Source organism: Talaromyces marneffei, chromosome 2 (genome assembly GCF_009556855.1).
Source record: "Talaromyces marneffei chromosome 2, complete sequence".
Classification (NCBI taxonomy): domain Eukaryota; kingdom Fungi; phylum Ascomycota; class Eurotiomycetes; order Eurotiales; family Trichocomaceae; genus Talaromyces; species Talaromyces marneffei.
The window spans coordinates 1,673,604-1,685,953 of NC_072349.1; the positions used below are offsets into that span (position 1 = coordinate 1,673,604).

Consider the following 12,350-nt stretch of genomic DNA (forward strand, 5'->3'; position numbering starts at 1 on the left):
TAATACTCTTGAATGAATGGCCGCTGACAGCTGAATGTGAAGGCTTAATATGTCATAAGAACAACTCTACTTATCTACCTACAATGGACGACAGAATCGCCGAAATTCAGACAAGAGAATTAAAATTCTATTGATAATGAGTGACAGTGTTTTCAATTCTGGTGATAACCTCTATTAGTACATCATAGAAGATGTCACTAATGTATTCTGGCCTCTTGTAATTACCTAGGTACCTGGCTGTCCACAATCCGTCTCTTTTAGGGCAACACAAGTGTAGAGAGCTGCTTTCCATTCTCGTCATAACGTTGTGGAAAGACCTTGAACAGTCCGTTAATGTCACGAGGCTCATAATCAAGACCTTTGGCACCCTGAATGAGCATATCCAAGCCAAAGTTTTCCTTGAACCAGTGCGCGAACATATCCATTCCAGCAACCGCTCCGCTGCCAGTCCAGATGTTCCCATCAACAACCCACTTCGTTTCCATGGTCCATTTAACCTTGGGATATTTCTTGGCAACCCATTCATACTCAAGGTTGTTGATGGTAGCCTTCTTCCCGTCCAAAACTCCTGTTGAGGCAAGAACCCCAGCGCCAGTACAGGTAGTAAAGACGGTTTTCCCAGCCGCTACATGTCGGCGGATGAAATCCGCATATCGCGGTGACAATTCGAAATCCTTGACGTCGGGCCCACCAACGAGCAAATAGTCCAATTCAGGACAGCTGTCAATCGTGTCGGTAGGTTTGACAATAAGGGAGCTCGTGAGGAGTGGAACTGGATCGAGCGTCTCTCCGATGTGGTGGAAAACGAACTCGGGGGCACGGTCGAGGAGTTTCTTGTCAATTTCGGTGTAGAAGTTCACTGCATTGAGAACGTGTTTGCCCCCAGATCCGATCAAATCGAAGGGGCCAATGACGTCGAGTGCTTGGTAGTCATAAACCAAGGAGCCAATGTGGATAGGAGCCATTTTATATGTAGGTGAAGGCTAGAGTCAAAAGGACGAAGTTGTAGTTTGTGAGTGCTGATTGTAGTCTGAGAAGAATGAGAAGACTGGATGGAGATATTTCCTGCAGTTTTCGTGGAATCACTTAGCTTTATATACTTTGGCCTCAAGGAGTCGATCTAACTACGCGGTGCAATAGAATCAATCCTTCTTCTGTATGTCTAACACATGAGGTACCGGTATGGGTCACGGCACGGGAGTCGAAATTCACCCGTCTCCGCGATCTTCACTGCCGACACCTTTGCAAAATTAGTAATTATTACCTTCTATACGAAAAGGCCTGGGTCTAGTGTGCATCTCAAGCCTGATTTTTAATGTAGGCCCCAAACACATATGAGTCACGGCACGGGAATCGAAGTTCATCCATCTCCGCGATCTTCGCCGCTGATAGTAAAGCGCCTTAGTTAACTAACTATTCTCCGAACATTGTTTGTTAGCTCAATTTAGTAAAATGCAATTATAAGGAGTAGGCCTATGAACTAGGGTTAATTTATTGTATATTCATAATTCATGTAATTGATCAAGAAATCATAAACAAGTATGATACAAGATGCAAATTGCTCATGAGAAAAGAAGGTTAGTGGATAGGAGTACCCTACGCCACAACATCAAGGAAGGAGCTTGGTACATGACGCTGTCATGTCTCATCAAATAATAGCAGCATGGCATATGGAACGAATAACCAAGGCAAATTTCATGGCACGCTTAAAAACTAAACAGGAAAAAAGCAAAAAAATAAAAAATATAGAGAGAGATAAGTTCGGTTTTGTACATCATAACCGGCAAATCACTTGCTGAGCTGCGATGAAGACTCTTCATCGTGAGATGGAGGCGATCTCAGACCGGCATTGATCTGAGCGGCGATTTGACTTTGCTTCCACCGCTCAAATGCATCCTGATCTTGCTGCTGTATGATCCACAATTCTTCCACCGTCGAGCCCAGTTCGTGGAAAGCCTTGTCGGCTCCAACGCTCTCGGGGTGAGTACCCATTTTCTCGTCCCCTTTGAGATTCTCAAGTTTCTCACGGAGGGCATTGATATGGGAGTCGTCGCCGGATACGACGCCTCCAGCTTCAGGAGCAATGAGTGATGGGTTGAGGAAGTCTCTTCGAAGATTTTGACTGATCCTGTGAAGACGACCTTCTTCTGATGTTAGTGCTCGAGAGTGAAGTGAGGTATTGGAGCCACGGCGGGATAGGCGGATAGCAAATGGATCTGCCTCTTCATCCTCCGCAGTAGAAATATCAGGAATGTAAACAGCAGTATCAACTGCTGCGATTGGTTCGTGGATGTCTTCGCTAGACCGCTGGGATGAAGTTTCCTCAGTCTGGTTGTCTGTGGATACACGGCACTCCGGGAACTCTTCTTCGAAACGCGAAATGATCTTTTGGAGGGTTTGGTCAAGGAATTGCAACCGCCCTGTTTCAAAAAATATTAGAAAAATTCAACAATAAGACGAGGTGTAACTCACTGTAGTTGGCATCATTGCCAGCCCTATCCTCCCGAACAAGCGCGATTTTGATTCTAGCTTGAATGTTACGTGCAGATCCAAGCAGGTTCTTCGACATATCCCGCGCCTTCTTCGTCTTATGAATAGAGGACGTGACTTGCGGAACAGGTGTTGAGCGACCACTTCCCGGTCGTGACCCTCCTCCGATTTCAGCTTGTTGACGATCAAGGTTGCCGAGACACACACCAAGTGCTTTAACGACCCCTGATCCTCCAATAACGTAATCTTCATTTGGTGTAGGTTCATCTTCGGTGGGTGTAACGGGACCAGAATGTCCCACGAGGTGCTGAAGGACTTCGGGAATAGGCACTTCTGAGCGTTGAATTTGACTGGCATCGCTGAGTTCCTCGAGAGCACCAAGGTTTCGAAGAGAATAGGCCACGATCTGAGAGGCCAACGCTCTGACAACCTCATTGCTCTCTGCGCAGGGCACTTCAATGTCCACTGCAATGAGAGTACGAGAAACACGAACAGCTGCCATCAATGAGGCATACACAGCACATGCCTCCTCTTGGTCAGCAGGGTCGCTAGATGACCCAAGGCTTGCAATCTTTGGATTCTCCAAGATATTCAAATGAGAAAGGCTAGGACATTCAGGCAACACCTCCGCAAGGGCGATTGCATGGTCAGGTGAAAGATCCACATCCGCCAAATGTATGCGTTTCAAAGCTTCCATCCTAGGTAGAAATTTCCTAAGCATAGAGAGACAGTCCGGTTGGGTGGTGAATAGTGCTGGGTTATGTGAAAAGTCGATGAATCGGAAGTTGGGCAGAGTTGGAAAAGCTTGGAGTAGAGGGAATATTGTAGCCGGTGTCAATGAACAGTCTGCCAGACTCAATGCTATCAAAGGGTTTTCTGAATCAATGGCATCAGCCAGCAGACTTAGATGTTCGTGCAAATCGTTTCCTCCGAGATCAATTCCCTCACACTGGCCAGATCGAAGATAGCGGACAACGTGCTCCAAACCCTCGCGAGTTATATTATTATTCGCCAAACCCAACCGTCTCAGTTTGACAACTGCAGCAGCATTGCATATTTTTTCTATATCTTCGGTCGACGGTTGGCACTCGCTGAGGAGTAATTCCTCAAGGTAATCGCCACCGAAACGGGTCGTAAGTGACCTTGCGAGAGTCGTCCCCAGATCACCCGCTTTTAGAGGGCTTGGACAATCGGCGATTTTCTTCGGAAAAGGGATGCCTGAGAGATCAATCGCTTTGAGCGATTTAGAGAGATGGATGAATAGACAAATATGACGCCAACCTTCGGGGCCAATCTTGGTATTATCTTTCAACGAGACTTTTTCCACTACCCCAAAAAGCGGAGGCACAGATGCAAGTGTTTCTTTCGTAGATCGGCGTCGGTTTCGAGCTTGTTGCATGGTCTTTGTGGACAACAGTCCTGCCAAAATTGAGCGCACCCCTTCGTCTGTAAGGCCACAATTCTCAAGTATCAACTTTCGTACAGGTACAATTGCAAGCCAATCACTAAAAGTAACGATATCTTGCAGCGTCATGGGAAAATCGCTTAAATCCAACACGGCCACAGTACCAGGAGCCTCAACAAGTGTTGATGATGGTGAAGTCATTTGCTCCACAAGCTTTTTCAAAACTGGGGTTTCACGGAGCTGACAGCAACGGCGATAAATACGCACAGGGTCCGTGGTAGGATGGCTCTGTGTCTTGGAGCGCGAACCGCTTGGTGCTGCGGATGGCGAAGCGGACTGTTCGTCTTCCCCTTGTCTAAACTGCATAGGAATAGTCCCATTCTCCTCTGCCTGTCTCCTCTTCCTCTCTTTGCGCTCCTTTCGTTCCTCTTCTGAGCGTTTCTTCTTTTCCTGTTTCTTGGTGGGCTCTTTGGTCCGCCCATCCGCGGTAGCGTCAACATTCGTGGCCGGAGTTGGCGGTATTTGATCGACATCGTTGAGTTTTGGCTGATTTACAACTTCCGGGGCAGCCTCGGGATTCTTCAAAACTGATCCTTCGCTCCTTTCCTTGGTCTTCAGCTTCGACGCCTGCGAAGTAGGCACATTACTGGGTTCACGCCGAGTCATCTCATCATCGTCGCGCGAAGCAAAGCCGGCTATTTCAACATCAACACAAAACGCAACCCGCTTCAGTTTTCCTTGACTTAATTCCGGAACCTTGCATCTGTCTCGATTGGGATCGACATTCATTATCCGGCGCTCGCATATACCACCGTTGTTTGTTGACTTTCCCATTCCAGCCCCACCGGATGAAAACTTCCGAAACGCATTCTGTAAGAACGACGGATTCTTTGGAGAAGATGTTGTGGACGTAAAAGTATTGGGCGACTCGCCAGTGATCGCATCTTTATCTTTAGGAGAAAACGAAGCACCAAAAGGATTGATATCTGGTTTGACCGGTGGACTCATCTTTGGTAAGGCGTGAAGAACAGCGCCTTGTCCTGGTGGCGTTGTCCCTGTAGAGAATTTGGAGCTGATCGATGATATCCATGAATTCCGCCTTCCCGGTACAGATTTTGGAGCACTTCCTTTGACGGGTGTGGCTGTGGGATTTGCTGGTTTCTTCTCCGGCGCATTGCGCGCATTAGACGGCGGTTGCTCTGTAGTAGTACTGTTGGGTTTTTGCTGGGAATTACTCGTAGATTGCGGGGGGTCATCGGGTAATCGTTGTGATGGCTTATCCGAGCCGCTTCGTTCAAGTTTGGGATTCTCCTGTCCGTCAGTCTTTTCGTGTACTGAGGAGGTGGCAGATTTGGTCCGCTGTATCTGATCCGCTGTAGCGACCAATGTATCAATACAAAACTGCCCAGATCACGTACAATCAAGATGGGAATCTATACCTCGATGTGAATGATGGAGCCAGCTCACATCCACCGTATTGGACCCCTCCATATTGCCCTGACCTTGAATTTATTGACCCAGAAGGCGACAAGGAGAAATACACAACAACACGGAAATATCGATCAAATTTCCGGGTTGAGTGAGGTTGTGATGTCGTCTGGTTGTACGGGGGATCTGTAGGTCAGGTGTGGGATGATGTCACGTTATCTCTCATAAAGGAGACATCTTTACTCGCCATGAACTGGCACAGCAAAAAGCAAGGTGATATTAAACAGTAAGAGGAATGTGTTTACAGGAAGCACAACAATATGCTCCAAATATATTTTGTTGAGAAAACAATGAAGAAAAGAGAAAAATTCAGCCCTAAACACAAGATGTCTAACATAGGGTTGATGCGAAGTACTCCGGACCACCCACAGTGCAATCAATGTAAGCAAACTTAACAAAGACTGTAAATTACCGAGGATGAGCCAGAGAAACGTAATCTGTGGGTCACGAGACCGCTGTCTAATTCGCTGGACTGCGCCCTCAAATACCACGACTCTCAGGCTTTCCGTACGGACTCGTAATGCTGGCAGAAGTTACAGCAAAAGTCCGTCATCGGAGGCTCTTGCAAATGGGGTCTGTGTGGTTGATTCTACGTGTATCTACATTGTACTAAAAACCCAAGAGAATGACCAAAGCTTCAATCAAATATGTACAGAGTACATCGTAATCATTTCAGAGATCAAAAATGCGACACCAGTCCATTCTTGCATGGAAATGCATGGACTGTCAGACCATTCTAGGCGAGTCATGTGACCGATAGCATGTCTGCTCTCGGCGCTGACCAATCAACTCACAGTATTTTCCCGGTGATTTTCGGAACGTATACTGTATTAGTACGTTACGGTATTCGGTATTACGCGTTTACGGACAACGGTTTTGAGTTTTAACTATTCGCTCCCCAGCGGATTTACACTTTGAGAGTGGGATGTCTGCCAGCTCATTGTACCGCGTATTGAGACTTGTTGAGAGCTCTTAGAAGTACGTCTACGGACTACAACAGGTTCATGGAAGAATTTGAACAGAAGAAAGAAAAATCCTTGTGGCCGCCCTATTGCTCCAGAAAATGAAAACATAATGCAAAACATGAGGATATCATCCATGAACCCATGACACTAATACGAGGAAAAAAGGTAGAAAAAAAAGAGGTGGAAGGAAAGATTTCATGAAGGGCATGAAGATCAATACTTTTTCTTGTTCTGCGTCATAGCTCTTAACAGAAGAAACTTTTCGAGTACAAGTCATCAGAAGGTCTATTGCAAGTCGCCCATTTAAGCGGCCAACTCGCGAATCTTCTCCTGCACACGCTGGCGCTTCTCCTCCTTGGAGAGCTTGCCGGTGCGGTACTTCTTGCTCTCGGCCTTCCACTCCTCCTTGCTCTTCTTCTCATCAGCGTCCTCATCCTTCTTGAAGGGGTCCTCGCGGATAGCCTTGTGGGCCTCAAGGTACACGTCCTCGAGGTCACCGGCATCAATCTCGTCTTCAATGTACTGGGAGAACTGGGACTTGTAGCGCTCCTCGTCGTCGTCGGCAAGACCCTCCATGTACTCAGCAACGTGACCGCCAGTGATGTACTTGCGGAGAGTCTCGGCATCGAGCTCCTCGGACTCAATGTCGAAACCGGGGAAACGGTTCTCGGAGTGAGGAACGAAGAGACCACCGTCAGAGGCACCCTTCAAGGCACCGAAGACACGGGCACCGGTGGAGGTACGGACGAGACCGACATCCAAGAAGACCTTGAAGGGGCGGCGGGTACCGTCGTCGGTCTCAGCGGCTTCGGTCAAAGTGTATTCACCATCAGCCTCCTCAACACCCTCGAAGGTCTCGTCAAGCTCGAGCTTCTTGAGGAGACGGCGAGCGAGAAGGAGACCGGTGGCGTAAGCAGCGGACCAGTTGGTCAAACCGTGCTCGATTCCATAGCGCTTCAATTCGTGGGCGTAAGCGGAAGCGATAACCTTGTCACCGGTGATTTCGGAGTAGACAATCTGGGTGATGATATCACGGTTGGTGAAGCGGACCTGCCAGCTGTCAGAGATCGTGATTTGCATTGATTGCAGCGGATCATATTGAACTCACCACAAGACGATGCTTGCGTGCAGAGTACTTGTTCTTGGCCTGGGTGATCAAGCGCTTACGAGCATAGTAATCGGTCTTTCCCTCACGACGACGGCGGTACTTGGTCTGGTAGCGACTGAACAAAAGTCAGTAAACGAACAATTGGTTTTGGCATATCAAGAGGATTGAGACTTACCTGTAGTACGCGCTGTTCTTGACGAGCTTGGTGAAAGGCTACAAGCGAGTCAGCAATTTGCGCTTCAGAAATCCCCCCTCCGAAGCATCTTGCACGACTCTTTGAGAACACATTTCGGAGGATTTTTAAGGGAGATAAAATTGGCGAAAATAAGCCATCAGGATCGTATCAACTCACCATCTTGACGGATTTGTCGTGGACTGTGAATTTGTCCTTTTGTCGAGTATGGCTTGGCTGCTAGACTGAGAAAAAAAGTTGAGGGAGAGTGCGGGATAAGTAGATAGGGCTTTTGTGCGGGTGCTTCGCTTAGCGCCATCTCAAGTTTCTACGGGTAAAAAGGTTGGCCACGAACCACCCGCAATTCGAGGTGGGCGACGACAACATCTACCAAGTACCCGCCAAGCACGCGACCTTACTCTGGTAAGGTCCACAGTTGTTGATATTATGTTTCTGATTTCAACTGTGTGAAGAACTAATTATTGATGCTCAAAGGAGATTTTCTTACGTGCCTCGCACTTGGATATATTACGACAGTCACTCCCTTGACTTGAAGCACCTTTACCATTTACAGTGACCACACAGCACAGCAAGCTGTACAGCTCGTCCATCCTCATAGGAATAATCTTGTTTACAAATGTAGATACATATCATAGCTTCGGCCTGTCGCTGTTATCCAACAGCTGAAGACCAGTAATATTCTCCAACTCCTTGACCGCATCCTGCGACTTCCCAAGGACAACTCTAATCGTTCCAAAGCCAGCCTTCTTAGCCGCCTTCAGATTCTCTCCAATATCATCTAGAAATACAATCTCAGATGCACTTATAGGAGGCTGGCCTTTCTGCGCTGCGACTTCATTTATCTTCTTCAGTGCATATGCATATATCTCTGGGTGTGGTTTGCGGAGACCGGTATGCGCCGAAGAGATGAAAAGATCGAATTGCTTCCGTAGCCCTATTTTATCCTCGCTGAAGGGATGCCCGAGTGGGTATATGACTGTATTAGACAACGCGCCCATCAGGTATTTTTTAGAGGCTTTCAGTTTTCCCAAAGCCGGAAACATGAACGGATCTGGTTCCCGAGATACTCGCATCATCTCCCAGAATAAGAACTCTGCATCTATGTTGGGGAGAGGTGCTTCGGTCGAAGAAGAGTTTCCTTCTTTCTCTCGCAGACGTTGCTGATATTCTTTCCATAAGTGAGGCCGTTGAAGATCTCGCTTGAAGCCTTTGAAGAAATCTGCATCTAGTAATATTTCACCGCGCTCAAGCTTGTGCCAAGTCCCATTTGGGGCTGTTCGTGAGATGCTGAAGTTGATCCATCCTAGAGGTACCCCGTTGGATTTTTCATAATCTAGAATTGCTTGAAATGGCGAGACGACCTGTATTTGCTCTTAGCATAGAGTTCCCAAAGGAACCAGATATATCTTACACAAACTCCGCCGATGTCAAATAAAAGTGCCCGGGGCTGAGTAGGTCGAGCCATTATTCAGACAAGGTCGACTGTGTCGTTTAATATATATAGACTTGATATTGGATCATGTTTCGAAGGGCTGGATTCAAAGATACGTCAAGCTTTAATGCTTTCAGATTGAGCCGGTTGATAAACAACAATTTGCCGAGGCAAGTAGAGAGTACCTACTACTGTACACGGGCTAGCCGGTAGGATTTAGTTGCAGCTTCCAGCGTTGTAGGATTCATCCATCCATCAAAAGAAGGGTTCTCGAACGGAAAAATGTAGCGTCAACCTATACTTCAGCTCATTTCCACCACCACCAAAGCCATGGTCATGGAACCACTTAGATTATCTATGTTATAATTTTGATTGAGGCTTACCATGTAAGACATTGTCGTTGTCATTGGACGCGGGGACGAAAATCGAGATCCTAATCGGCGCGTCCACGCTTATCAACACGTGATTTGAATCAACATACTTGCCTGTTCTTGTCTTTCTGAAACAAACAAGAGACCAAACATACAGCCATGGAGAAATCACGAACAATATCGGAAATCAAGACCTCCTTTATACGAAACCAAATTCGAATTTTGTCCGCATCTATCGCTCCTCAGGAAGGATGGAGGGACTGGGCGCCGGATACAGAGGATGATCTGAGCGACAAGGTCGTGGACGAAGTTTTACAAAAGTGTCCGTTTAGTCTGGTCTCAAGTGGCTACGGTCGGAGACTGATATTTGTCTAATAGTGAATACAACATTGAAACAACACAATCGTGTCGTTTACTCGAACCAAGCAATCCAACACGTCGCTCGACAGATTGAAAGCCTACATTGGGAATCCGTCAAAAGCGAGGTCCTCAACCCAGCGCAAGGTTCAACGGGGGTAGAAATTGGTTCAGATCTGTCAAATCATCTGTACGCAACAATTCTACGGCGTGCATACTTTTCAATAGGCTAATAGTATCTCAGAATTATCGAGAAACTACCTCCACAATACCGCGGAGATAATGTGTCGCCCGAGGAGAAAGAGAGGTAAACTCATTTCTTAACCCCACGCAAATGCATATCATTGATACGAATTGATACAGATACAAACTCCTCTACGAACGACTCGTCGCACTAGATAACAAACGACAAGAGAAACAGAGGCAATTGGCTCAATACAAGCAACTGGAAGCCCTCCTTGAGCCGTTCAAGAATCCGCAAGAGAATATCCAACCCAATCTCATTACGAGAGATGGCGAATTGGTTCGAGAAATTGATAAGATGCGCATGTTGGTGGCAAGGGTTGCAGGGAGGGTCAATAGCACTCGTGTTGTTCGGACGGATGATGGATCTGAAACAATTCCTTCTACGGACCCTGAAGAACGACTGGCGGCACTACTCGATACGAGCTGAAGACGATGGTGGAGCCAACCTCTACAATGCCTTTGCTTCCCTCATAGACAGCTCCATACTGTAGAGGGTCAATAAGTCAAGAAGCTGGCCTCACTCTTTTATAGACGGAGCCCACGTCCAGAACGGTCTTAAGCAATCTTTATTGCAGTACCAGCCATGAAGCATGAGCACAAAGTCAAGCGGCTGAGGCTATTGAACCATGGTAAACAGAGATCGCTTCGGTGATATGGGGATAGACCCTAGGTCTTCGAACCTTGGGCTATGAAGAGAGAACGGACTTTCTCCCATTGATTAGGTGCAGCTAAGGATGTATCTCTTTCGTCTTTTAGCCATATTGTAATCTTGGAGCTAGAAATTTATAGATCATCACAAAAACATCTTCAATATCAAATAAATCTCACGTGATCTGAATGTGCTTGCTTGTTCAGGTAGGCGGTCTGTGCTTTTAGAGTCTGGACTCCCTTTCTGTCCAATAGAAAGCGATCCGTCGACCCAAGCTGTTAGTATCAATGATGTGACGAACCAAATATAACATCAACAACACAAACACAAATAGGGCGATACCGAGACAAAAGCTCTAAAAAGACTTTACTGCCAAACGCTCAACTCTGTATGTGCCATTAGACCTGACCCACCTCTTCGAACGTGCGCTCACTCGCGAGGTCGCTCCTGTTACATCTTGCGCTCATCGCGAGAGTATGACCACGAACGGCAACAACGCTGCGATGGGAAATTATATGGACAACTCGCCCAACGTCGTGAATATGGCCAACATGTCGCGTCAATCCATGTCTCCATCCCCATCACAAATGAACGGTAACGGCGGCGGCGGCGGTGGTGGTGGTGCAGGCGGTGTTGGAAACAGCATGGGCAATAATAATAGTAATAATATGATGATGAATGGGCTGCCAATGAATGCAGGACATCAGATGGATCTGAATAATTTATATGATATGGTGGTGGAGTTTAGCGATATTTTGAAGAATAATCGTGAAATGACGAGGGGGATTGTTCAGAGCGCCGAGGAGATAATGGTATGTATCATGCTTTGATCTGGTCGTTGGGAAAGGAACTGTTATTGACATGGATGTAGCGTCGATCTACTGCTGAGGGCACGAGTCCGGATATTCATCAAGTCAGCGGGGAGATTTCTGGTAAGTCGATACTCACCACATTACATTTTTCTACGGATAGGTGCTAACATGTGTGCAGCCGCACGAATCGCCGAACTCGAGCGTGCCCTCGCCCGCGAACGCCGTATCGTCGAAGCCTTAGAACGAGAACAAATTGAAAATACAAGCCTCATCGGCGAATTCGAAACCAGCATGGGCATCATGGTCGAACAAATCCGCAACTACTGCCAAAACAACAACATGTACTTTCTCGCCCAAAAGAAAGAGTACAACGCTTTGTTGCAGGCTGAGCGCGACGCTCATCTATCGAGTCGTCTGGATCGGGACCATTGGCATGCGCAGGCCATGCGGCTGGCGGAGATGTTGCGCACGGCGTATCGGTTGAGGTGTGAAGAGGATCAGGCGCCGACGGCGATTATTCAGGCTTTGCAGTCGGAGGTGAGGGCTTTGAGGTCTGCCATTGGACTGGAGCCGGAGAAGCCGGAGGAAGAGACGGGGTACGAGTTTTTGAAGGATTTGTCGCCTCCGGTTGTTGATTAACTCCTCCCTCGCCTCTGGTAGACGACCATCATTCTCTCGTCTCTTGCTTGCTATCTTCTTATCTTATATTTCTTGTCCTTATGATATCTCTGTTTTCCACATGGCACGGCGTTATACGGTGTTCATGATTTGGCGTTTCACGTTTTGATTAGGGTTTGGATTGATAATTGGACATACATGGGGGAAATGATACCC

At 47.2% G+C, this 12,350-nt stretch overlaps 6 protein-coding genes across 6 annotated transcripts; 2 read left to right on the top strand and 4 right to left on the bottom strand.

Moving 5' to 3' along the window:
- Positions 1 to 257: 257 nt before the first annotated feature.
- EYB26_002959 (uncharacterized protein) lies at positions 258 to 965 on the bottom strand (the record flags this gene model as incomplete). The annotated part of the gene is made up of 1 exon (XM_054262263.1): positions 258 to 965. The coding sequence occupies one exon, from the start codon at positions 963 to 965 to the stop codon at positions 258 to 260; it is 708 nt and encodes a 235-aa protein (XP_054118238.1).
- Positions 966 to 1,788: 823 nt separating this feature from the next.
- Positions 1,789 to 5,386, bottom strand: EYB26_002960 (uncharacterized protein; the record flags this gene model as incomplete). The annotated part of the gene is made up of 3 exons (XM_054262264.1): positions 1,789 to 2,420; positions 2,473 to 5,268; positions 5,335 to 5,386. 3 exons carry the CDS (start codon positions 5,384 to 5,386, stop codon positions 1,789 to 1,791), a joined length of 3,480 nt encoding a protein of 1,159 aa, XP_054118239.1.
- A 1,265-nt stretch (positions 5,387 to 6,651) lies between these two features.
- Positions 6,652 to 7,811, bottom strand: EYB26_002961 (uncharacterized protein; the record flags this gene model as incomplete). The annotated part of the gene is made up of 4 exons (XM_054262265.1): positions 6,652 to 7,398; positions 7,457 to 7,571; positions 7,632 to 7,669; positions 7,809 to 7,811. 4 exons carry the CDS (start codon positions 7,809 to 7,811, stop codon positions 6,652 to 6,654), a joined length of 903 nt encoding a protein of 300 aa, XP_054118240.1.
- A 467-nt stretch (positions 7,812 to 8,278) lies between these two features.
- EYB26_002962 (uncharacterized protein) lies at positions 8,279 to 9,114 on the bottom strand (the record flags this gene model as incomplete). Its single annotated transcript, XM_054262266.1, has 2 exons — positions 8,279 to 9,010; positions 9,061 to 9,114. The coding sequence occupies 2 exons, from the start codon at positions 9,112 to 9,114 to the stop codon at positions 8,279 to 8,281; spliced, it is 786 nt and encodes a 261-aa protein (XP_054118241.1).
- A 497-nt stretch (positions 9,115 to 9,611) lies between these two features.
- Positions 9,612 to 10,482, top strand: EYB26_002963 (uncharacterized protein; the record flags this gene model as incomplete). Its single annotated transcript, XM_054262267.1, has 4 exons — positions 9,612 to 9,774; positions 9,831 to 9,999; positions 10,054 to 10,116; positions 10,173 to 10,482. 4 exons carry the CDS (start codon positions 9,612 to 9,614, stop codon positions 10,480 to 10,482), a joined length of 705 nt encoding a protein of 234 aa, XP_054118242.1.
- Positions 10,483 to 11,180: 698 nt separating this feature from the next.
- Positions 11,181 to 12,155, top strand: EYB26_002964 (uncharacterized protein; the record flags this gene model as incomplete). The annotated part of the gene is made up of 3 exons (XM_054262268.1): positions 11,181 to 11,516; positions 11,576 to 11,636; positions 11,695 to 12,155. 3 exons carry the CDS (start codon positions 11,181 to 11,183, stop codon positions 12,153 to 12,155), a joined length of 858 nt encoding a protein of 285 aa, XP_054118243.1.
- Between the last annotated feature and the right edge of the window lie 195 nt (positions 12,156 to 12,350).